Here is a 26,157-nt window from a genome sequence, read left to right as displayed (position 1 = left end):
TGTTCAGGTTTCAATAAGTTCACATGAAAAACAGGATGGATTCTCCTAAGGTTTTTTGGCAAGTCCAATTGTACTGACACAGAATGTATAATTTTAACAATAGGGAAGGTCCCATATATTTAGGAACAAGTTTCTTTGGTTTCTGGGTAGTCTGAAGAAATTTAGTGGACAAAAATACCCTATCCCCAACCTGTTATTCTTTCGGCTTTGACCTTTTTTTAAAATCAGCTTGTCTTTTGTATGCTTTGTGAGCTGCGTCTAAGGCTTTGCGAGTCATAGGCCAGAGACTTTGAAGCTATCACTCCACTCGGACAAAGATAAGATTTGTGGTTGCTCTTGAGGCAGTTCTGGAATGGGAACAAACTCCTGGCTGGACACTACCTTAAAAGGGGTCATTCCACTACTGCTATGTACCAAATTGTTGTATGCCACCTCTGCATGGGGCAAGAGGTCGGCCTAATTATCCTGTTGATAATTGACATAGCACCTAAGATACTGCTCTAGAACCGAGTTAGCCCTCTCACGGGCCCCATTAGTCTGCAGGTGGTGGGTGGAGCATAGACCCTGGGTGGAGCCTATTAGCTTCAGAAACTCTTTCCAGAAGAGGGAAGTGAATTGGACTCCCCCTATCTGAAATAATGCATTCAGGAACTCCATGTAACCTATACACGTGTAAAATAAATAGTTTAGCCAGTGTTTTTGATGAAGGAATCTTGGAACAGGGCACAAAATGCACTTGCTTAGAGAACTAATCGGTGATTACCCAGATCACAGTAATTCCCTGGCTTTCTGGTAACTCGACAATAAAATCCATCGATATCTCCTTCCACTGGGCACCAGGTCTGGCGACACTTTGAAGCATTCCTTGAGATTTCCATGATGATCGCTTTGCAGCTGCACATACAGGTCAACTAGCAATATAAGATTCTATGTCTTTTTCAGTGAAGGCCCCCAGAATTGCCTTTTAACCAAATGTAATATCTTTATGAACCCAAAATGCCCTGCCAATTTTGAGTCATGGGCCTGTTGAAGGACAACGCTTTTTAGACCAGCAGGAACATATAGTTTGGCTCAAACCCACACAAAGACATCCTGCACCGTGCACTCATCGGAGTATAGCTTGAACCATTCAGCAGATGCAAGGCTTTCCTTCAGTCTTTTCATCAAATCAGATGGCACTTCCAAATCCACTTTTCCCTGGCTCCTGGTGACCACCAGAGCAGCTAGGTGTTTGGCTGCAATGACTGGATGAATCACCACTGATTTGGCCCCATTGTACTGGGGAAGCCTGGATAAGGCATCAGCCATAAAGTTCTTTCCCCCAGGGATGTATTTTAGTGTAAAGTTAAACCGGTTAAAAGGTTGTGCCCAGCAAATTTGTTTAGGTGACAATTTCTTCAGGGTTTTCAACGCTTCAAGGTTTTTTTGATCAATCCATACCTCGAATGGGTGCTTAGCTCCTTCAAGGAAATGCCGCCAAGTTAGCAAGGCCCACCAGACTGCAAAAGCTTCCTTTCCCCAAAGTGCCCATCTGTTTCTGTTAGTTTATGGGAGGTGTAGGTGCAAGGTTGCAGCTTTCCATCTGCATCTTGGAGCAGCACTGCCCCCACCGCCACATCACTTGCATCTTGGACCACAAAAGGTGCATCCATGTCGGGGTGTTTTAAAACAGGTTCAGCTGCAAACAGCCATTTCAACTTCTCGAAGGCCGCGTAACATTCCATAGTCCATTTCAAAGGCTTACTAGGCTTTGGTTTTGCATCCCCCTTTGATTTTAAGAGACTCGTTATTGGCAGTGCTATGCTAGCGAATGAGGGGATAAAATGGCAGTAAAAGTTAGCAATTCCAAAAAACGTTTATAGCTGTTTGCGGGTGCGAGGAGCTGCCCATTCTGTCACAGCCCGGACTTTCTCCGGATCCATCTCGATACCTTCATGAGAGATGCAGTACCCCAAATAGTCAATTTTCTCCTGGTGAAATTTGCTCTTAGACAACTTGGCATAAAGTTCAGTAGCTCGGAATTTTTTCAGGACCGAGCATACAAGTTTTATGTGTTCCTCAAGTGCTTCCGTGTACATGAGGATGTCAGTCAGATAAACTAACACCCCCTTTTACAGGTGTTCATGTAGCACCTCATTAATCAGCTGCATAAAAATGGCTGGCACCCCATGTAGTCCAAAGGGGAGCAGTCTAAACTAGAAACACCCCAGTTGAAGCAGTCTTCCACTCATCTTCTTTTATTCGGACCCAGTAATAGGCTTCCATTAAATCTAATTTTGTGAAATTTTTCCCCTTTGCCAAGTGCGCCAACATGTCCTTCATGAGAGGCAAAGGGTACATGTTTTCCACGCAAATGGCATTCAAATTTTTTATAGTTCACACATAAGTGCAGAGAGCCATCTTTTTTCTCTCAGAATAAGACCGGTGCGGCCACCCATGGCCTAGCTGGTTGGATCAACTCCCTCTTTAAGTTGCGTAATTCCTCCAGTTCCTGTGGGGTCATTGAGTAAATCTGTGGTTTAGGGAGTTTCTCCCCTGGGAGGATATCTATGCTGCAATCTGTGCCGCGGTGGGGGGGGGGAAGCTTGTCAGAAGCCCTTTCACTGAATGCCTCTTTGAGGTCCCAATATTCTTTTGGAATTCTTTCCTCTCTCACAATTTTCTCATGTGTGGCAACTGCTAAGTCTGTTGCAGCTCTGGCTATGTGGGGAGTCTCTCCCTCCCCCTCTGTTGGCTTAGCTGAACGGATGCGTAGCCACCCTTTCCACCAGTTCATGTGAGAGTTCCATTTCTGCAGCCAAGGTAATCCCAGTATGAGGGGCCATTCCATCTCAGGCGCCACGACGAAACTCAGGGATTCTTGGTGGTCCCCCATCCACATCTCCACTGGTTTGGTTACAAAATGGGCCACCCCCCCCCCCCAGCAACTGACCCATCCAGCTGGCAAAAGCCAATGGGTACTTTCATATTTCTCAGTCTTAAAGCCATTTTCTCCACACATCCGGGCTGATTATACATCAGGTGCATCCAGAGTCTAAAAGGGCCAGCATCTTCCCTTGGGCTCCAGTCGAGGGTACTTTTACTTCTACTGGGATGGTCATGGGGCCCGACCAGGGACTTACCAAGTGGTCATCTCATCTGAGCAGTCTCACTTTCTCCCGCAGAAAAGGAGGGTTCCTTCTCCTGGTCTGGAGGAAGGCATCAGCAACTTCCACACCTTCTAGGGTGGTTTCTTAGCCTCTCCCTAGCTGCCAGCCAGGTCCTTTCCCACCAGCCGGGATCAGTTTTGGCCATGTCTTGCATAGCAGTTGGGTCCCAGATGCCTCTCCTGTCCTGCTCTTGGTGCCTCCTCGGACCACCCCCGCATATGCACAGACAGCTCGCAAAACTTCTGAATGTACTCAGGCACAGGCTTCCACCCACCCACCCCGGGATAAGGGTTTTATCCTGCTTCTTCCCTTTCGATTTGGGAGGGGGTCATCAAAGCATTTCCTCAGGGCTATCATAAACACCTTGTAATTCCTCAGTAGGGGGGAATCATCATTATGCAAAGCTACCATCCAGGCAGCCTCTTTGCCTTCCAAAGCCATAGTAACACTTCTCACTTTGGCAACTTCTGATGGGAAATCCTCACCATACTTTTCCATGTAATCCCAAACTTGCACTAGAAAAACTCACAGTTCTTTGGGATCTCCTCCATACTTCACTCCAAGAGGAGGAATCTTTGGAATTTGGTGCCTTTGAGGGGTTACCCCCCTTCTTGGAGGAGCTTGAACTGCTGCTGCTGCTGGGGCTGGGGCTCCTCCCTCTTGCCCAGCTCCAGTAGCCGTTCCCAGGGACATTTCAGGGCTAGCCAGGTCTTCTGCTCCCCCCTCCGCCTGCTCGACTAATCCACTCTCCCTTTCAACGAGACTTACATGGAAGCGGCATTGTTCCCAAGCCTTTTGAAGAAAGTGTAAAGCATGGGTCATCATGAGATCCTCTCTTTCAGCTGCCTGCCAGTCAACCTCTGGTTGTCAGCTGGTTGTGACCCCTGCCATCGTCTTCTCCTGGTCCCTGCAGGGGTTAGACATTTGGGTGCTCCCCCCATGGAAGCTTTTATTATTTATTTATTTATTTTATTGTATTTATAGACCGCCCCCTCTCCCCGAAGGGACTCGGGGCGGTCTACAGACAACAGCTAAAAAACCATATACATAGTGCAAAAATATTAAATACCCCTTAAAAACGGGATGGGTGCGAAGTCTTGCTTAATGTCAGGCATGCCTCCTTCAATATCCAAGAAAGAAAAACCACAACTCCATTTGAATAGAGATAAAGTAATTTTACTAGTTATGAATTGAAAGCACTGAAAAAGAAAGCAAGATCTGAGCCAAAAAGGCGCAAACATGTACATATCAAACTTTTACCCAGCTCCTCCTCCCAATTCCCCAACCCAGTGTCCAATCTGCTACTCCCTAAGGTGTCATGTGGGGTGCATCTTCAAAATGCCTCATCAAGTTGGTATGCGAGACGGTTGGCCTTGACCAAGTCCAAACACAGGCCAACAGAATGCTCAGAAGATGGTGAGAACAAAACTCCCTTCTTCATAATTCCTCCAGCACCAGTAATTCCCCTCCCAAATATCTCAAGCCCCTCCCTCCCCGTTTCTATGGCAGCTGATAGCAAGCACTGAAAGTAGAGGCTGACAGATCCAAGCATAGCAGGGTGAGGTCACATTCTTCATGGAGGTCTCCAAATACTCCAATATTTTGGGAAGAACCAAGAAGGGACTTCTTTTACTTCTTAAAATGGCCTCTTGGTAGTTGGACTCACCATCCCATTCCTGCAGAGTTCTTTGCAAAAATCAGATACAGCAACTCAATCCAAAGAACAGGAATCGAATTAAAATATAATTAAAAGAAACAGCTTTTTTTTTGTCCACAGAAGGTTCTCAATGACATTGAAATCATTTTATTGTCATTCACTATGACACAAAAGCTTGCGAGGGATTTACTTGACATTTTGTTTCAGTTTTCCACCTTTCTCAGTGGAATGATGATGGACTTATCTTTCTGATAAGGATTAACTCTGGTTTGACAGCAGAAGAGCAAAAAAGCCTAAATCTGTTATCTTTTGGGGAGGAGGGCAGGTGGCAATCAGGAGAGGACTCAGGCTGACCTCCTGAGGTAAATCAGGGAATAGGAATTGTGAATTTTCTGCACAATATGAAACAACCTGTTTTGGATGATCTGAGCCTACCAGGGTGAGGTCACAGTCTTCATGGAGGTTTTATCTGTGGAGGAAGGGGCAAGTGAAGGTCAGAAGAAGATTCAGTTTGAATTTCTGAGGTAAATGAGGCAACAGGGAGTGTGAATTTTCCGCACCAGCTATTTTGGATGATCTGAGTTTATCAGAGTAAAGTCAGAACTTCCATGGAGAGGTCTACAACTACTTCAGTCTTTGGAGAAGAACCAGAAAGAGGCTTCCTTCCCTTCTCAAAACAGCCTCTAGGTAATTGGACCCTGGACCTTCCAAGCTGCTTAGTTTGTCTCTATATCTGCTGTTTACGAAGAGCATGAATCAGACTAAAATGTAATTAAAGAAAGGAGCATCATTTTGGCCCACAGAATATTTTCAATGATACTGAAGCTATTTTATTGTCAGTCATTAGGACACAAGTGTTTGTAAGAGATTTACTTGACATCTTGTTTTAGTTTTCCACTTTTCTGAGTGGAATAATGGTAGATTTAATTTTCTGATAAGGCTTAACTCTGGTTTGAGAGCAGAAGAGCAAGAAAGCCTAAATCTGTTATTTCTGGAGAGGAGGGCAGGACAGGATTTATGCTGACTTCTTGTGGTAAAGGAGTTCCAGGACGTGCTGGTCTGGGTCGACATTCCTCCAAATCTCAACACACTGGTTCATCTTTGCATCTGGATCAACACTTAGTTGCAGAGATGGAGAAGTTGCCATTCCTCCCAGGAGACCTGGATGGTCCTGGTCATGTGCGAGACCCTGGCGAGAGCCCATGGAATTAGGCACAGCCACACCCCATCTGTCAGTGACCGAGAAAATCAGACAGTGCTCAGGGGGTTGTGTTTCTATTGTGGGAAACCTGGGCACATGGCCACTTTTTGCCCCAAGAAGCGATGAGCTGCATTGGCTACTGGGCCTGTCCCACAGCCACAGCAAATCCTATCAGGAAACACCCCAAGCCCAACCTAGTGGAGACTCACTCTGTCATCTAAGCACCAATGGGGGGCAGAGAAACTGAATGCCATGATGGAACAGTACCTGAAGTGTTACATGAACTATCAGCAGTCTAGCACGGAACTAATTCCATTCAAAGTAATGAGGGTCATGGACTTCGTCCCAATGCCTGAATATCCAAGGGATTTGCCCCTCCTCAGTCAGCTTCACCGACTGGATGTCCATGCTGAAAGCAACTTGGGAGAATGTCAAGAAAGTGCTAGCTAAAGCAATGCAAACCTATAAAAAACAGGCAGGCAAACACCAAGCCCCACAATGGCCATTCCAATTGGGGGAGAAGGTCTATCTCTTCATAAAATACTTGAGGTTAAAACTCCCCAGCAAGAAACGGGGGACAAAGTTTATGGGACTATTCCCCATAGTAAAAGATCATCAACCCAGTCACCGTGCAATTAAAATTGCCCTAACTGCTAGGGAAGATACACCCAGTATTCCATAGTAGCCTCTTAAAATCCATGGTTGGATTGACTCTGAGGTCACTACCCCATGAGCCCCTGGAACCCATGGTCATAGGGGGCCAAACCCATTATGAGGTGCTGCAAAGTCTTGATTCAAGGTGGCACAGGAGACAACTCCAATACTTAAATCAAGTGGAAGAGTTACCCCTTATCAGAGGCATCTTGGGTAAAGAGTAGGAACATCCAGATCAACTGGCTCATACCAAATTCCACACAGAAATCCCAAGATTTAATTTTCTGATAAGGCTTGACTCTGGTTTGAGAGCAGGAGAGCAAGAAAGCCTAAATTGGATAAGGGGCTTTAAGGATTACATTGAAAGAACTCAGGCGGCTTTTCTTAGAAAACTTCTAGGTCTTCCCCCTTGTGTTGGTTTTGCCCCGATGTACCTGGAACTGGGCATTCGATCGGTGGAATGTATGGCCTGGATTAACACCTTTAAATGGTGGTTTGGGGTGCTTTTTCTGGCAGTTCCTGGCAGCTACCACTCCCTGGCGTTTGCGGACTCCCATATTTCTCACTGGGAGAAAGAGCTGCTGGAGAAACTACATCTGCTAGGTTTTACGGAGGATGCCTTGGGAAACTATGGCCTTAAGGACACCCAATTTTGGATAGTCCAATGGCTTGTGGACATTGATTTACAATACCTACGAGCCAGAGCCAACAAAACTTGCTCCCCCCTGACTCTCAACCAAGTTAATAATTATGGATTGAGGATGGCTTCCTATTTTTATACTCTAACCATTACCAAGTATAGAAGAGCTTTTTCCCTAGCTCGCTTTAATGTTTTGCCCTTGGCACTTTTGGATGGTCGTTTTAAGAGGCTCCCGATTAACGAGCGGCTATGCCCTTGTGACAGAGCCGAGGTTGAAACTGTGGAGCATGTCCTTCTATTTTGTCCCATGTATAATGCAGACAGATCCAAGCTACTGTCTCTTCCTGAAATTGTCCCTTTTAGACCTAATGGCTGTAATTTGTTTGTATATTGCCTTGGAGATGACTCCTCATACATCACCTCTCAGGTTTCCAATTTTTTCTTAAGAGCTGTAACCATTAGAGGAGAACACTGTAATTTTTCTTAGTTAATCTTCTGGTGACTGATTGCTATGATGCTATGATCAATTCTCTTATGTCTCTTTGTAGTACTTGTGTTTTGGTCTGTGACCGTAAATAAATTATATATATAGAAAGTTTAAATGTGTCATCTTTGGGGAGGAGGGCAGGACAGGATTCATGCTGACTTCCTGTGGTAAATCAGGCACCAGGAAACCATCTCACCCCCAAAATACTGGTACACTCCACCAGTGCTGCCAGGGGGTGGGCATATTGGGATCCTGCCAGTCAAAGAATTCCTACTGGTGGGCTCCAAGCAAAGAGCCATTTCTATCATTGCAACATACAGTATTTCTATGTTGAATTTCATAGACATCATTGACATTGACATTGGCTGTGTTGGCAGGAATGTTAAAATATTCATGACTGGGAAAGACATGGTAACAAGGTCAGCCAATGAATAGGCATAGCAACTAAGTCAGCCAATGGGAGTTTCCGGGACAATGGCGGTCTGCCTTTGAGCTCCGCATGGACCACGGGGCTCGTTTGAAAAAATAGGGATGTTGCCTGGCCCTCTTTACCATTTTCGAGGGCCAGACCCAGTAAGCGACCACCCTGGCTTCCCATCAAGACCTGAGTTGGTCTCCAGGGTGGTCTGACGGCCGAGAACGGCCGAGAACGGAGGCGTCGCTGGCCGGAAGGTGCCGGCCAGCTGGAGTCGGTTGGAGACGCCGGGTGGAGTCAGCCGGAGATGCTGGGCGTTCGGGCCGATGTCGGCTTGCGTTGGAGGAGGCCTGGCAGGAGCCGGAGGAGCTTGCGTCGGTGGCCTGCAAGGAGGAGCGTCGCTGGCCGGCAGGAGGCCTGGCAGGAGCGTCGGAGGAGCGTCGGCAGGAGGCCTGGCAGCGCTGGCAGGAGGCCTGGTAGGAGTGTTGGAGGAGCGTCCGCAGGAGCGTCCGCAGGAGCGTCCGCAGGAGCGTCCGCAGGAGCGTCCGCAGGAGCGTCCGCAGGAGCGTCCGCAGGAGCGTCCGCAGGAGCGTCCGCAGGAGCGTCCGCAGGAGCGTCCGCAGGAGCGTCCGCAGGAGCGTCCGCAGGAGCGTCCGCAGGAGCGTCCGCAGGAGCGTCCGCAGGAGCGTCCGCAGGAGCGTCCGCAGGAGCGTCGGAGGAGCGTCGGAGGAGCGTCGGAGGAGCGTCGGAGTGCAGGAGTGTCAGCTGGAGACGCTGGACGTTCGGGCTGCTCGGGCCGATGTCGGCTTGCGTCGGAGGCCTGGCAGGAGCATCGGATGTCGGCTTGCGTCGGGGGGCTGCAGGAGGAGCATCGGTGGCCGGCAGGAGGCCTGGCAGGAGCGTCAGAGGAGCGCCGGTGGCCTGGCAGGAAGCTAGGTGGCCTGGCAGGAGGCTTTTAGCATCGGAGGCCTGGCAGGGGGTAGGAGGCTCCTAGGTGCCGGACTATGGCTATGTGCACTTTATGGGACCATCTATACGACTATGTGACCACCTATATGACTATGTGCACTTTATATGACCATCTGCTGATCATCTGACCATCTTACCACCCTATCCAAGATTTAGGCCTGTTCGTACCTTACTGGAATTAGTGAATTTTTACTTATTTTTAACTATGCATTTTAACATCTGTAACATCCCTATAATCAAATTGATGCCCTGCCGGTAATATAATCCATCATATACTCGAGGGCAGACCTGACCTACTGCGGGAGTCCCCCCTCTCGCAAGTATGGCCCTCCGCCCTTTCGAGGGCCCACCTTGATGAGGGATTAATTAATCCAGAGAGGTGGAAGAAGCGCAATCTCAGGGGGTTTTTAATTAAATTTTTTATTCGTATTTTAGGGGGTCCCAGGGTGGGGGGTGGGGTTAGTCAGGCTGAGGGAGGGACTAGTGCCAGGCCGACGGGTGGGGTGAGCAAGGGAGTGCACGGAGCTATTAAGGGGAGGGGGAATAGCGACATTCCAGAAGAGGGTCTTTCTATCCCAACGGTCGCGGGGAGGGGTAGGTGCGAGGGCAGACAGAGATCCTATAACCGGTTGGGAGACCGTGGTCATTGGATACGGCCGGTCATTTGTCCCAACCCCCGCAATCTAGGTGGTCAGGACCTACAGAGCCGGGGCCTGAGACTGATGCTATGCAACGCCAGGTCCGTTGCCAATAAAGCCCCCCTCATTAACGACCTTGTCTCGGAGGGGGAGCCGGACCTGGCAGGGATAACGGAGATGTGGCTGGGTCACGAGGGAGGTCTCCCCCTCGTGGAAATGTTCCCGCCAGGTTACCACGCATTTCATCAGTCACGGGCCCAGGGCAGGGGTGGTGGGGTAGTGGTTATCATAAGGGAAGGTCTTGAGCCGAGAGAGTCCACTGTGCCACAGATAACCGGGTGTGAGTCCCTGTGTGTGAAGTGGGGCCCAGGGAGGCAGTTGGGCTTGCTGATTGTATACTTGGCTCCTCGCTATGCATCAGCGGCCCTGCCCGAGCTCCTCGAGGTGATCTCCGAGATGGCGGTTGAGACCCCCAGACTTCTGGTCATGGGGGACTTTAACTTGCCATCGGTAGGGGGAACATCCGAGGTAGCTCGGGAGTTCATGGCCTCCATGACAGCCATGGACCTGACCCAAGTAATTCAGGGCCCCACACACGAGGGAGGTCACACACTGGACCTTATCTTTGTCTCTGGCCAGTGGAGGAGTGATCTGGGAGTAGGGGATTTAGTTATTACACCCCTGTCATGGTCAGATCACTCACTTCTCCGGCTTGACTTTCCAGCCGCTACACCCCATCGCGGGGAGGCAGAACTGGAATGTCCTAGATGGTTCCGCCCCAGGTGCCTGATGGAACCTGATAGGTTCCAGACGGAGCTTGGGCCATTTCCTGTAGCCCGGACCCGCACCCGGATGGAGGACCTGGTGGCTGCATGGAACAGTGCGGCCGCCGGGGCCTTGGACCAGGTTGCGCCTTTGCGGCCTCGCTTGCGGCAGTGATCCACCCAGGCCCCTTGGTTTACCGAGGAGCTGAGGGTGATGAAGCGCCGCAAGAGATGCCTAGAGAGCAGATGGAGATCGTCACGCTCTGAATCTGACCGATCACAGGTGAGAGCCTATTTACGGACTTACCTTGTGGCATTAAGAGTGGCCAAGCGTCAGTATTGTGCCACTCTTATTGCATCCGCAGATAACCGCCCTGCCGCCCTGTTTAGGGTGAACCGCTCCCTCCTTCTACAGAGGCCGCGGGAAGCCCCTTTGCAGGGTAGAGCAGAGGAATTTGGAGAGTATCTGCAGGACAAAATCGCTCAGATTCGCAGCGAGTGGGTCCCCTTTAGTGGTCTAGAAGGGACGTCGGAGGTGGGTCTTGAGGTGCCATTCTGGGAGGAGTTTGACTCTGTTACTTCCGACGATATGGACAGGTTGCGTGGGCGACTGCGAGCCACCACGTTTATTGGATCCGTGTCCCTCCTGGCTTATACTGGCATCCTGGGAGGTCACACGAGGCTGGCTCCAGGAGTTAGTCAACGCTTCTTTGAGAGAGGGGTTCTTGCCGGCCGTCTTAAAAGAGGCGGTGGTGAGGCCCCTACTCAAGAAGCCTTCCCTGGACCCGGCTATGTTAGCTAACTATCGTCCCGTCTCCAACCTTTGCTTCCTGGCGAAGGTTTATGAGAGTGTGGTGGCACAACAGTTCCCATGCCACCTGGAGGAAATTGATTATCTGGACCTGTGCCAGTCCAGTTTCCGGCCCGGCCATAGCACGGAGACGGCTTTGGTCGCGTTGGTGGATGATCTCTGGAGGGCCAGAGATGGGGGTTGTTCCTCCATCCTGGTCCTATTAGACCTCTCGGCGGCTTTTGATACCATCAACCATGGTATCCTATTGCATCGTCTGGAGGGGCTGGGGGTGAGGGGCACCGTTTTGCAGTGGTTCTCCTCCTACCTCTCTGGCTGAGCGCAATGTGTGTTGACAGGGGGGCAGAGGTCGACCCTGAGGCTGCTCACCTGCAGGGTGCTGCAGGGGTCGGTCCTCTCGCCTCTCCTGTTCAACACATATATGAAGCCGCTGGGCGAGATCATTCGTGGGTTCGGGGTGGATTACCATCTGTACGCGGACGACACCCAGCTGTACATTTCTACCCTGAACCACCCCAACGATGCCGTCGAAGTGATGTCCCGGTGTCTGGAAGCCGTACGGATCTGGATGGGAAGTAACAGACTCAAACTCAACCCGTCCAAGACGGAGTGGCTGTGGCTACTGGCACCCCGGTTCAACCAGTTGCTTCCATCACTGGCCATTGGGGGCGAACAGCTGGCCCCCGTGGATCGGGTACGCAATCTGGGCGTCCTCCTAGATGCCTGGCTGTCAATGGATGACCATGTGACGGCCGTGGCAAGGGGGGCGTTTCACCAGGTTCGCCTGGTGCGCCAATTGCATCCCCTATTGGACCGGAATGCCCTCTGCACAGTCACCCATGCGCTTGTGACGTCCCGGCTGGACTACTGTAATGCTCTCTACATGGGGCTCCCCTTGAGATGCGCCGAAGGCTGCAGTTGGTTCAGAATGCGGCCGCGCGGGCAATTGCGGGAGTCTCTAGGTACTCCCACGTAACACCTCTCCTGCGCGGGCTGCACTGGCTACCTGTGGCTTTTCGGGTGCGTTTCAAGGTGTTGACTATCATCTTTAAAGCGCTCCATGTCACAGGACCTAGGTACTTGCAGGATCGCATCCTGCCCCATACATCCCTTCGGCCGATCCGCTCTCACAGAGAGGGACTCCTCCGGGTGCCGTCCACGAGGCAGTGCCAGCGGGCGACGCCCAGGAGTAGGGCCTTATCTGTGATGGGCCCGACCCTCTGGAATGACCTCCCCCCTGACATCAGAACAACTACCGATCTACGCTCCTTCCGTAAGAAGCTTAAAACCCACCTGTTTAGTTTAGCTGGCCTGGCCTAATCCCAGTTTAGTCCCTCAATTCTGCACTTTTAAATTTTTAGGGGTCGGTTTTAAGTTGATTTTTAATTTTTACCATCCTGTACAGCTTTAAGGTTTAATTTGATTTTAAGTGTATTTATTCTTTGTATATGGTTTTTAATGTGGTGCCTGTACACCGCTCCGAGTCCCTTCGGGGAGAGGGAGTGGTCTATAAATCAAATAAATAAAAAATAAAAAATAAACAGATCTGAGTCTGTGTAGAGAATAGAAACAGAAACTAAAGCCGTCTGCTGCTCTGAGAAGTAAACTAGCAGTCTGTCTGGGCTTCCCTGCTGAAAAGAAACAAACTGCTTTGTGTTTGCCTGTAACTCTCCTGCCTTGTGTTTACTCGGAAGGACCACCTGTTGGTATTGTACATTTATTCATCTATTCTTATGTATACTTAAGACCCACCTGTTCAACTTAGCTGGCCTGGCCTAACTGTAGTTTTTGTGTCCCTCTAGCCTGTATTTTAAATTTTTAGGGGTAGATTTTTTAGGTTGTTTTAATTTTTAACTATACTGTACAGCCTATCACTTAATCTGTTTTATGGGTATTTAAAAATATTTAAGTTTTGTATATTGTTTTATTTGTGGTCTGTACACCACTCCGAGTCCCTTTGGGGAGAGGGGGCGGTCTATACATTTAATAAAATAAAATAAAATTAAATTAAAGAAGTTAATGAATCCTGCTGCATCAGTTATCTGTATGTGTTTCTGGATTTGAATTTATGCAACAAACTCTGACAAGGAAGTGATGGAAAGTGTAGATGAGCACATCTGGAGGGACCAGACAGTGGAAGGTTGAATGAAAACCTTTGCTAGCAGGACAAGACAATTTTGCAAATTGTTTTTTCACAGTGCTTCCAACTCTTCTAAGGAGTTTTCTAGTCTATTTGAAACCAGAAGAGGAAAAAAGCCCTGTACGATTGATTATGCATATCTGCCAGCCCATGGATAGAAGTAGAGTGGATGGTCCCAAGCCTACAACTATAGAAGTTTACAATTATGGGTGCATTAATCTTCCACAAGCTCTACCTTCTTAGACCAGCAGACTGAAAGAGGAATGAATTGAAGTGGCTGGAACTGAAGAGACAGGGAGGTTTTAAAGTTGTTACCTAGAAATTACAAATGGAAGTAATTTGTTCTCTTAAAAAAATGGCTAGGCCCGGGGCATAGTGCTGATCAGGGGAAAGATTTCAGCTTTCTCTGTTTCCTTCTTCTGTAACTCTATCCTATTCTGCAGAGAGGAGCAAAGTTGGATTTCCTAAAACCATGTTTTGGCAGAATGTCATATGAGTTTGTCATAACTTTTTTTTTTTGCTGTCAGGTGTGATGCCCAAGAGGGGCCTTAATGTCTGTGCCTGTGAGATCTTCAGGTTGTTGTGGCCTGCTGCTGGTCTGCAGAGCTGGCAGCAGATTCAGACAGTGAAGAGGTTAGGAAAGAACATGGGCCAGTCCTGGAGTCTGGGAAAGGCTCTGATGAGGGTTCTGTGTTGGAGGCAGAGTGGGGGACAGAGCCATATGCCAGTTATCAGCTGCCTTCAGAGTCAGACATCAGTGAGGCAGACAAACAGCTGGAGCCTGTTTCTAGTGAGTACATGCACAGTGTTGCCAGACAAAGGGAACAGCTAAAGAACAGGGGTTGATAGGAGTAAGGCCACAGATGGACGATGAATGGTCCTTCCCAGAGGAAATAAAAGAGGAGTGAAAGGGGAGTGGAGTTTGCGGTAGACAAATAGTTCGCTTAATTGGTTTGTGACTCTACAAGACTCCTTGCCAAGTTTTGCAGATATCGGCCTGTCAGCTCTCCAAGCCAGATAAGGTATGTGACTGTAAATCCTCCCTTGAAAGACTTTGCTGGATGTGAATGAGCAGAATTCACAGTCAATTAATAAAAGGGGTTGTTGTCGGGGCAAGGAGTTTGCTGCATGCTCTTGGGAAGCCTTGGTCAGAACACAGGTTTTATAAACTTTCCAGTCAAAAGCCTGATAGAACCCATTTCTATGATTGCTCCATGCCGGATAAGTGGATGCCTCTTCTTTGGCAATAAGGCAGGGAGGGCCTTCGTTTTGAGGATACTGTAATTCCCTGGATAGTGAGACTCTATTCTCATGTTTTCCTTTGCAGTCTGAATCCTACCAAGAAGACATCCATCTAACTGTTGTGGCCCGCCAGTGGCCAGCAGAGCTGGTGGCAGACTCGGACAGTGAAGAGGTTGGGGAGGAACATGGGCCAGTCCTGGAGTCTGGGGAAGGCTCTGATGAGGGCTCTGTGTCGGAGGCAGAGAGGGGGCCACTGCCATCCAACACTTATCAGCTACCTTCAGAGTTGGGGCTGAAGAACAGCTGGACCCTGTTCCCAATGTGCACACGTGCAGAGCTCTCAGGAGAAGGGAACAATTAAGGAATAGAGGTCGACTCGGGAGTAAAGGTACAAGGGAATGCCGAATGACCTCTCCCATAGGGAATAAATAGGAGCAAAAGGGGAATGGTGTTTGCAGGATACAATTAGTTCATTTAATTAGGGTGAAGATTTGCTCATGACTTACAGAGACTCCTTGCCAAGTATTTCCTTGTACAGCATTGTGCTTGGAAGCTATCGGTCTGGCAACTCTCCAAGGACTGATAAGGTCTGTGGTTGCAATTCACCCTCGAAAGTCTGTTTGCCGGGACTTTGCTGGATGTGAATGCTAGGAATTCACATTAGCCAAATAAAAAGGGTTTTTTTTGGGGGGGGGGGATAAGGAATCTGTTTCGTGATATGGTGAAACCTAGGTCAGAACACCAATGACGGCTGGAATCCAGCCATCAATAGCAAAAGAGTGGCTGAATGGTACTAATAAAGTTTTGTGATACAATTGCTTGAACTGTCAGAAACAAAAGATTTTGCTCATTTATCTGCATCACATTATATTAAAGGCAGATCTACAGTAAGGCTGGAGGCCCACAGTTACACACAGTAATATTATAATCTGGATCGCAGTGTTTAGAATTCTCATAATAAACTAACAATGTTCTTCAGCACTTAAAGCGATAACGTAGAAGCTGTTTCTCTACATCTCTACTCTAACGTGTCACTGCTAATGTTTTGCGGTACTGGTAGCTGCTTGCTGGAGAGGTGTGCATGTGAAGGATCCACACAATTTATTCAGCCATAAGACTGAAACCGTAAATGTCATGGGCCCCAAAATAATAATGCATAAAGGTCAACTGTGAAAAGCATCCAACGTTTTCATAGAGGTAACACAAACAGCTGGTAATTCAAACTGCCTCTTTGTTGCTCCAAATCTCCCCAAACACTCCCACATTTCTGGCAAGTCCCAGAGCGGAGTGAGAACAAACCCCCCCCCCCCCCCCCACAAACCTCAAGCAGCCTCTGGCTGCAGTTAGTCCAGCCCAGCACTGTCTGCACCAAGGCTGCATGGCAATAAACCCCAAATGTATTTGGCAAAACAAAGGCAAATCAAGGTGTTCAGGGAACAAAAGATCCAGATAATTAGTCCAGAACGCCAACGAGTGCAAGGACTCTTGGCCAGTTCAAACGTCGGCACACAACACTTCAGGAACTCAGCCTGGAATGAGATGGCGTTTATGGACCAGTTCCAGGAAGGTCTTTCATCAGAGCCCCTGGGTGAGCTGGTGGGCACTGAATGCCCTCGCACACTGCAGGAGCTCATGCACCTGTGCCTCCGCAGTGATGCAAGGCTTCAGCAGCGACAGAAGCAATGACGGACAGAGGCCGCAGCCACAGCCATTAAGGTTGTGCTGCCGTTGGTTCCACCATCTGATGAGCCGATGCAGTTGGGGGATGCATGACCTTGCCTGACCCAAGCTGAAAAGGATTTCCGCCACTGCGAAGGCCTTTGCCTGTATTGTGGCGGCCAAGGCCATATGGTGGCTAAATGTCCTGCTAACGCACCCAAAGTGGCAGTAGGAGCAACGGCGGGAAATGGGCATGGCCCGGCCTAGAGGGTTCCATCAGGGGTGGGTTGCTGCCGGTTTTACTACTGGATTGCAACCCATGCGCGTGCACTACATGTGCCCATGCTTTTCAAGGTAAATTGTTCTTCACGCATGTGCAGAACAATTTACAATGAACTGCACACGTGCAATCACTAACAACCAAAATGGCGGAGGCCCAGTGGCGGTGATGGAACTGGTTCGGGGGCATGTCAGGCCTGGGTCGCTGCTGCTTCTGCTACCCAGGCCTGGATTCCACTACCGGTTCACTCGAACCAAGCTGAACTGGGAGCAACCCACCTCTGGGCTCTGTAGGTTGGGCTCAAGGGGCAATAGGCCAACCATCTCCATCACCGACAGCTATTGTAAAGCGCCAGAGGGAAGTGCCAGTTCGCACAAACCACAATCGACTTTCTGGGTCATTGTAGGGTGATCCAGGGTGGAGATGGACCCCGAGAATGTCATTGCAGGTGTGGCAATTTCCCCGGCGGGTCAAAGACATGCAGCGACTGTTGGGGTTCACGAACTCTTATTGCACATTTGTTCCCCATCGCTGCCTTGACTGCTCTCCTTTCTAATCTGCTCAAGAAACGGGAAAGGTTCCATTGGGGTGCTGAGGAGCAGGGAGCTGTAGAAGTCTTCAAAGTCTTGTGAAGAGTCAAGAAGAGACTTCATCCTCCCCTCAAATCAGTGTCTTGGTAGTTGAGCATATTATGTGATCCTGCACAATTGAACTTCTAATCGTGTATGATCCCCCCCCCTTTTTTTTGTAGGAAACTGTATCAACAGTGTCTGTTTCAGGAACTTCTCTTGGAGAGACCAGATCTCTTCCCCACCACTTTAATATTACTCGATCCACCAATGAATCTCTACAGGGTAGTGTGGTGGGATCTAAATCTTAGCCAAGTGAAGGTAGACAAAGCTAATAAATAACTGGATTTCTTTTGAAGCCTGGCATGAGGCTCATGATTTAATTGGGGCATTGGTCAGACACCCTGATAGCAAAGCAGTGGGTGAGGGTTGGATTTCTCCCCTCCTATCAGTACTGACTTAGAGTGGCCGCAGAAGAAAGAACTGAACCAGGATAGCACCAGGCCTCCAGCTCCCATCCCCCAAAGCCGCTCCAGGAAAATACCATGGTCAATGGTATTGAAAGCTGCCTAGAGGTCAAATAAAGCAAGGATGGATGCACTACCCCATCCCACTCCCATCAGTGATCATCTAAAAGTGTGACCAATGCAGTTTCTGTCCCAAATCCAGACCTGAATCCTGACTCAGATAACGAGGAGGTTGGGGAAGAACTTGGGCCAGTTCTGAACCATTTGCCAGCCAGAGAGGCAGCTGCCTTTGGAGTCAGAGATGAGTGAGGAGGAGGAATAACTGGGTCCTGTGCCAGATGCGCATATGGGCAGACCAGATAGGAGAGGTGAACAATGGAGGACAAGAAGTTGGCTTGGGAAGCAAAACAAATGTGGATGCTGAATGGCCCCTCCCAGGCTGGGGAACAAATAGGAGGAAAGGGGAGTGTTTTGGTTGTCACAGACAACTGTTCGCATTTCTGGAAAGTTTGTTCCTTGTGTGTTTTGTGTGACAAAGGCTGCCTTGCCAGAACTGAGGTTTGTCTATTTCTCTGTTTGAACTGAATTAATTTGCAGCCTCCCGGGTGGGAGCTCACAGCCTTGCATTTATCATAAGGTGCTGATAAGGACTATTGTTTCAGTTAACTTCTTCCAGGATTTTTGCCTGGAGTTTCTTGGTTTATTTACCAAGGTATAAATAAAGAGGGGGTCTTCTTTGCGGGGAGTCTGTTTTTTGCTTCTGCCAAGGCTGGGTCAGAACACAACTGTATCACATTACAGTTGAAGCTTCAGTCCATATATTATTGCATTGCCCATTTTATAAAAATGCACAATGAGGTTTCGGATTCCATTTCTTCATTACATTTCAGATCTGTCAAGCTTATTTTACATACAGATGTTGTTAGTCAATGAGGATAGTTGTTGTGGCTCACCAGCGGCCAGCAGAGCTGGCAGCAGATTTGGACAGTGAGGAGGTTGGGGAGGAACATGGGCCAGTCCTGGAGTCTGGGGAAGGCTCTGATGAGGGCTCTGTGTCCGAGGCAGAGAGGGGGCCAGAGCCATATGCCAGTTATCAGCTGCCTTCAGAGTCAGACATCAGTGAGGCAGACAAACAGCTGGAGCCTGTTCCCAGTGTGCACATGCGCAAAGTTGCCAGATGAAGGGAACAGCTAAAGAACGGGGGTCGACTTGGGAGTAAGGCCACAGGTGGACAATGAGTAGCCCCTCCCAGAGGAAGTAAAAGAGGAGCAAAAGGCGAGTGGAGTTTGCAGGAGACAATTAGTTCGCTTAATTGGTTCGTGACTCTCCGAGACTCCTTGCCAAGTTTTGCAGATATTGGCCTGTCAGCTCTCCAAGCCAGATAAGGTCTGGGACTGTAAATCTTCCTTGAAAGACTTTGCTGGATGTAAATGAACATAATTCAAAGTAAATCAATAAAAGGGTTTTTTTTTGTCTGGACAAGGAGTTTGCTTCATGCTCTTGGGAAGCCTCAGTCAGAACAAAAGTTTCTTTGAATGTAGCCGAGTCTTGTTTCATTGTTTGTAAAACCTTCTGTAACCAATCATTTCATAGATTATCATTTTCAATTTTTTTTTAATGCAAGCTGGCCAGAGTCATTCTGCAATCAAGCGGCCTCTAAATCTCATTAAGAAATAAAAAGTAGCAATCGATTTTGGTTTCATTTTATTTGGTCAAATTTAATTTCTATCTTCTTTAAGTGGAATTGAGATCATTGATTCTAATAAACGGACTCACCAGAGCTGCCCAAGCTACAGTGCATCTGACGGATAGCCCACCGGACAGAATTATTGCTAGGAAGAAAAATGACCTATGCTGCCTTGCAACCCTATATAAAAGGCAGAATATGAATCTTATCAAGTACATTGTAGTTCCCGTTCAGCTCCAAAACATCCTTTTTACAGGTCTTTTAAGAAATCAAAAACAACAAAAAAGTTAAAATCGGGAGAACATTTTCAATAGACAGAGTTTGCATCTTTTTAGGACCCCCAAATGCATCCAAACATCTTTTAGGTAGAGAGTGATTTTTAAGGGGGGGAATTCTTCAGGTCATGCAAAAAAGTGTGATCTTCAGACCGTTCAAGAGTTGTCAAAAGAGGCTTGCTAAATTGCCTCAGGCAAGACTCAATTTTTCAGCCTCGGTTGTCCCTCTACAAATTAGAAATGGGTTCCAGTCCAGTTCAACAATATAGATGAGGGAGGAGCAAGCGATCGACTTACTATTCAGAAAGAGGTGACTTTGTGCAATTAACCTTGTGGCTTTGTAATTAACATATCTATCTATCAACCTATCTATCAATCTATCTATCTATCAATCAATCAATCAATCAATCAATCAATCTATCATCCTATCTATCATCCTATCTATCATCCTATCTATCATCCTATCTATCATCCTATCTATCATCCTATCTATCATCCTATCTATCTATCTATCTATCTATCTATCTATCTATCTATCTATCTATCTATCTATCAATCATCTATCTATCTATCTATCTATCTATCTATCATCTATCAAAATGGGTGTGTGTGTGTATGTGTGTGTGTGTGTTCCAGTATAACTCTGGAACGCCTCAAAGCAATTTCAACACAACTTGGTACACTTGGACTTACTCTCTGGAAAAAAAATACTGTGGTGGTAAGACATCCCTAACACCCCTTGGGGTATGTTTCTGTTAAGATACAGCCCATTGTGCCTTAAAATGGCTTCTTCTGTGCAGCACAGTGGAGTTGTCATGATAACGGCTTCACAGTACTCCACAAGGGGGCTCCCTCCGATAAGGGGAAAAATCCAACATTAGACATTATGTTTGGTTCGGACATTTCCCCCCTATAAATAAATACCTGGGCAATGCCTGATTATCGACTAGTATATGAATATAAAACAGCAAGTCTTGCAATCAACTCTGTGTGTTGGCAACATCAGCCATCTGCTACCATCAACTAAGTAACAAAAGATGCATCAGCCTTATTAACTCAGATATCTGCAGATTTTGAACATTACACCCAATTGTGGCTTTCTGTGTTGGGAAGCAAACCGTGGGTTGATTACAAGTGACTGAACCTTTTGCCAAGAATATATACATGTGGGATTCCTAATGTGAATGCCACCTTTATGGATTTACTCATTAATTTTCCTTCTTGAATATTCCCTCTTCCTACCAGGCTGAAACACAAGGCAAATTCTGCATGATTTGACTCTCTAGGAACAAACTCAACTTGCTTTGCGGTCTAAATATATTTTACTTAGGAAAAAAAAAGCAGGAACCAGGCTCCTAAGGAAACTCCAATCCAAAATGTAGCCTGATGTGCTCTTTAAAAACCTAACATTTTAAATTGAGCCATGGCAAGATTGGGTCCTAATACAAAGTACTTGCCAGGTCCCAAATGATCTAGATGAAGAGATTTAAGAGATCAACAGAGTTGGAAGGGACCTTGCCGGTCATCTAGTCCATAAGTGCACCAGCGTGCTTAATGTCCTACTGTCCTACCCATTTATTAGTACCCATTTCCTGTGTTCTTATTCATGGTTTTTATTATTCCTGTGATTTGGTACCTGAGTGACAAACTAAATAAATAAATACAATAGCTAACCCCCCCCCCATGCCCAAGCAGGAGACCCTACATCTGCCTCTACCTAGGATTGAACTCACAATTGTGAAGCAAGAGCTCCACCTCTAGGCCACAGCATTCAAATAAAACAGTTCAGACTTGGGGGGAAATATTTGCAAGATCAATTCTCCTAAAAGATGAAGATGACAGTATTGGTGCTTTTTCCCCCAGACTGTGTGCCAGAAATAACTAACAGCGAGTTGACCAATTAGTAAACATTTAACTTGTAATTTTTATCGACTAATGATGTAGCAATATTGGATTGACCCAGAAATGATGAATTGTCATAGAGCAGAACATCTATAGTAATATTGTATCTCTATTGGTTCTCCTTACACTCCTTACAGATAGAATTATGAACTGGAGTTTAATGTACGCCTTTTATGGATCTGTGCAAAAGTTCTCCTGAATGAAATAAATAAAACTTAGAGCTATTTACTCCATTGATAGTTCTTTAAGAGTGCAACCTCTTGGGGAGACATACGTCAACTCTGCCACTGATGAATCACCAAGTATAAAGATGTTCTAGGAAGAAATGCTACTTGCAATATATTTAGCTTTCCATATTATTATTCTTTAAAAAGAAGAGCTTCCCACCAGCTGTCATCATCTTCACCGTTCCACCCATGTTATCATTGGATAACGTTCTGTGAGGATCTTTCTTAATTGAGTAGTATGGCTTCGGTCTCTTGTTTCTACCACACAGGACACCTGGGAAGGAAAAGTGTATTACATTTCGATGAACTAAATCAGGGTTTTAGAAAACAATGGATCTCAATTTTCTTTTAATGACCCTATAATCCCTTGCATTGAGGTGGAGTTGGGGCAAAGTGAATGGAAAAGAGAGTTTACTTGCTGGCTGCCCTTCCTGATGCCTATGCAAAGCTCAGAGCAGATATTTTCTCTTTGTGCCCAGAGAGTGAAATATCTGCCCCTACCTGGGATCAAACTCACAACCTCCATGATTGTGAGCTGAGAGCGCCACCTATAGGTCACCACACCACTCCCTATTGGTCTCAATCAATTACACCACATAAAATAAAGGTAGGCAGGAATTTATGGAATTCCATAAACATATTTTAATGGGTTGTAATCATTGTCAATCTGTATTCTTTCCCCTTTCCCAGTTTTCAAAGCACCTTATTTTTTCTCAAACAAAGTGAATGGAGCCTAACTAATTTTTACCACTTCAAGGTTTTCACTGCGTGGTGTTAACAATAAGGGGGGGGGGAGAGAATTGTGCATAATTAATTTACTATAAAAAATTAAATTTGAGGATATATGTTATCGATAGTAAAACATAATAATAGATGGAAATGAAATGTTAAATTTGATTAACTTGGAGGGGCAAATAATATTGTTTACATATTAAGAAGAAATTAAAGTTCAGTTGGAAAATATGGAAAGAAAATAAGATGGCTGAAATTTGAAATGGAAATATGATGTAAAATGAACTAGGCATAAGAGAAGATGTAAAGGGGGAAAACCCGGACCACACTTTGTTTGTAAAAGAAGTTAAAATATATAACAAAAAACAAAAAAAACTTTGTTTAAAAAAAAACACTAAGGGGGAAAAATCCAGACTTGTATCTTAAGAACATTTTAAGCCTTCTCATTGATGGACAGGATAAAAAAACTTCACGGGAACAAGGAAGAAAGTAAATGCTGCTAAGGTACAATTGTGGCAAAATGGGGAGTAAGTAGAAACTATATTATTAGCCCTGTCTAATTCACACTCCACCTTCCTGTTTTTGCAAGCATTCAAGAAAGCTTATGAAACCCAAAACAAAATGCCGGAGAACTTCAACCCTTAATTTTCAGCTGAAATCAGAGTTTTACTAGGACTAATGGATAGCCAACTAGAAAAAATTCGTGGATGATTGATTTTGTATGCATGGCATGGTAATTATTTGTATAATAATCATCTACCCTGGGATTGCTGTTTTAACCATTCAGTTTTATCCGATTCTTGACAACTTTATAGGCAAGTGATGTCCATCTCTATACTAGAATATTGGTTTTGTTTGCAACAGGGCTGCTATAAATGCATGAAAATGGGGGGAGGGGGGGAAATACAGAAATACCCCATAATGGAGTAGACTTGTAAAGATGTTAGAACTTGCTGAAATGGCTAAATTGTCTTATCTGGTTAGGAAAGGGACAATAACTATTTTTTTTTTATAGAGGACTAGAAAGCCTGTATGAACTCTTTTGCTAAAGCTGAATAAAACCAAATGGATAGTTTCAGGGTTGACCAATGAAATAGGATTATTTATGGGAAGAAGGGAACCGAGATATGTAATTTGAGTGGGTAAAGATGGCCCCCTTGTTCTTTGGTTTGTTAGATAAAGGTAAAGGTTCCCCTCGCACATATGTGTTAGCTGTTCCCGACTCTAGGGGGCGGTGCTCATCTCCGTTTCAAAGCCGAAGAGACAGCGCTGTCCAAAAACATCTCCGTGGTCATATAGCTGGCATGCCTAACACCAAAGGTGCATGGAACACTGTTACCTTCCCACCAAAGGTGGTCTCTATTTTTCTACTTGCATTTATACATTCTTTGGAAACTGCTAGGTTGGCAGAAGCTGGGACAAGTAATGGGAGCTCACTCTATTATGTGGCACTAGGGATTTGAACCGCCGAACAGCCGACCTTCCTGATTGACAAGCTCAGCATCTTAGCCACTGAGTCCCTCAGGTTTGTTAACTGCTACCAACCCCCCCCCCCAACCATTAGAGATTGCTTTAGATATTGTTCCTTTATCCTTCCTTTTTCCTCTTTCCTCGACTTTGACTTTCTCACTTTTCTTTTTTTTCCCTTTCTCCCCTTTGAGGTTTCCATAGTTTTAATCTTATGTAAAACCTTCTCAGCAAAACAACAACACCATATTAAAAAGGCACCTGCAATCAATTTACAAGCCAAATATGCCATCACTGGTTGTGGATGGAGCCTGTAAAATAAATTGAGAAGACTTCATGGAGCTTTCAGGTTTCCCATCTTGAATGCAAAGCTTTTTAACTGAATTGCTAGAAACTGGACTCCCTGCGCAGCTCAGAAGTATTATATGCAGAACTTGGCAGAGCTCAGTTAAAACGGAATTTCATTGCGCTTTCTCCTCTCCCTTGCTTACCTCATTGGTGAACAAATCAGCCTTCATGTATGGCTGTTCTTGTCTGATGTTCAAGATTCTGGAACAAAGAGATTTTTAAAAATGTAAGGTTGTAGCCTAGTTCCGTCTCACAGGGACGAAGCAGGAAGGGAGGTTTTGGGCAACATTTCTACAAACCAGTCAAGACCCATTTGAGAAAAGAAGCATGGAAATTAAGCCGTTTGAAGAGCCTTGCGCGGCATGGACGAAATTGCCAGGACTCGCTGCCTTAGCAGAGTGAGAAAAATCCTCAGGGATGACTCAAACCCTGAGCGCTTCTCAGCCCTTCTTTACTCTCTTACTATCGGACAGGAGATTATAGGAGCATAGGCAGCCAAACGAGCAGGCCAGAGGTAGGTTGCTCCCAGCATTACTGCCAGTTCACGCACAGGCACATTTGTACAAAAATAGATCCGAGCATGTACAAAACGTTTTAAAAAAATAAATTTGTGCAATTACAATTGTTCTGTGCATGCGCAGAACCAGAAATCAAGATGGCGGCCCCGTAGGAGAACTGGTTCAGGGGCGTGGCAGGCCTGGGTTGCTGTCGATTCCAATGACCCAGGCTGCCAAACCACTACCAGATCGGCCAAACCGGCCTGAACCGGTAAGAATCCACCTCAGGAACAGGCTGAAAAACAGCTCGAATCCTTGGACTGTCAGACTCCTGAATGCAACATAACATCGTAAGTATGTAGTACGATAGACTTGGAGGGCCGGTGGAACGTGGAACATGCTCATATCGGTCAGGAGTGGGTGCCGGCTGCTGCTACTGCCAGTTCACTTAGGGATGCGCCGTGAGCACAAACACCCTATGTACGCATGCACAGTACTTAAAAAATGCTTCTGCGCATGCACAGAAGCAAAAAAAAAGATGGCGACGTCTACGGTGCTGCCGTGGGAACCAGTTCGGGGGTGTGGCAGGCCCGGGTTGCTGTCAGTTGCAGCAACCCAGGCTGCCAAGTTAGAACCTGTTCGGCCAAACCGGTCCGAACCAGTAGGAACTCACCTCTGATATCGGCGCAATAGATTATAATGTAATGTTACAAACATAAATGTATAGAGGATTGCGTGTTTGTTGGTGTGATTTACTGAGTTAGGGATTTTCCTTCTTTCACTGTGAGTTATGGATATGTATTTAGGTTGGGGGTGTGTGCACTAAGGGAGGCTCAGCCAACTTTATTGTACACATGTTGCGCATTGATAATAAAAGTTTGAATTGAATTGAATTGATTGTTTCCATTGCTTAGGCAGCAATGGTGGGTTCCTAACTGGTTTACTCCGGTTCGCTGAGAGGGCATTTTGCGTGAGCACAGCTCGCTTTGCTCGTGCATGCGCAGTTGACTGAAAACTGTTCTGCACATGCGCAGAAACATGCCGGTGATGGCAGAAGAGACCGGGGAACCGGTTCAGGGGCGCTGTTCCAGCGACCCAGGCCACCATACCACTACCAGTTCGACTGAACCGGTCCGAACCGATAGGAACCCACCACTGTTAGACAGATTATTTTCTCAAAGCATTTCTTGGTTTCTGTATATTTTTCTTAAATGGAGATTATTTTTTTTAAAAGAAAAAGACAATTATGGAGTTGCTATGTTAAATGGACACCTTAAACT

The 26,157-nt window shown here is 46.6% G+C and overlaps 1 protein-coding gene across 2 annotated transcripts in view; it reads right to left on the bottom strand.

Moving 5' to 3' along the window:
* Positions 1-19,488: 19,488 nt before the first annotated feature.
* The window catches only part of LOC309392915 (L-threonine ammonia-lyase-like), a 50,390-nt gene continuing 43,721 nt past the window's right edge, over positions 19,489-26,157 (bottom strand). For both annotated transcript variants that reach the window (XM_081954509.1, XM_081954508.1), the window contains exons 11-12: positions 24,524-24,581; positions 19,489-22,107 (exon numbers count right to left, since the gene is read on the bottom strand). In XM_081954509.1, coding sequence (XP_081810635.1) covers positions 22,009-22,107; positions 24,524-24,581 — 157 coding nt within the window. In that variant the 3' untranslated portion in view covers positions 19,489-22,008. The remainder of the gene's footprint in view (positions 22,108-24,523; positions 24,582-26,157) is intronic.

The sequence above is a fragment of the Natrix helvetica genome (assembly GCF_964273705.1).
Source record: "Natrix helvetica genome assembly, chromosome: 5".
Taxonomy (NCBI): domain Eukaryota; kingdom Metazoa; phylum Chordata; class Lepidosauria; order Squamata; family Natricidae; genus Natrix; species Natrix helvetica.
The sequence above is the reverse complement of the archived record's forward strand: the minus strand, read 5'-3'. Positions and strand labels throughout refer to the sequence as shown.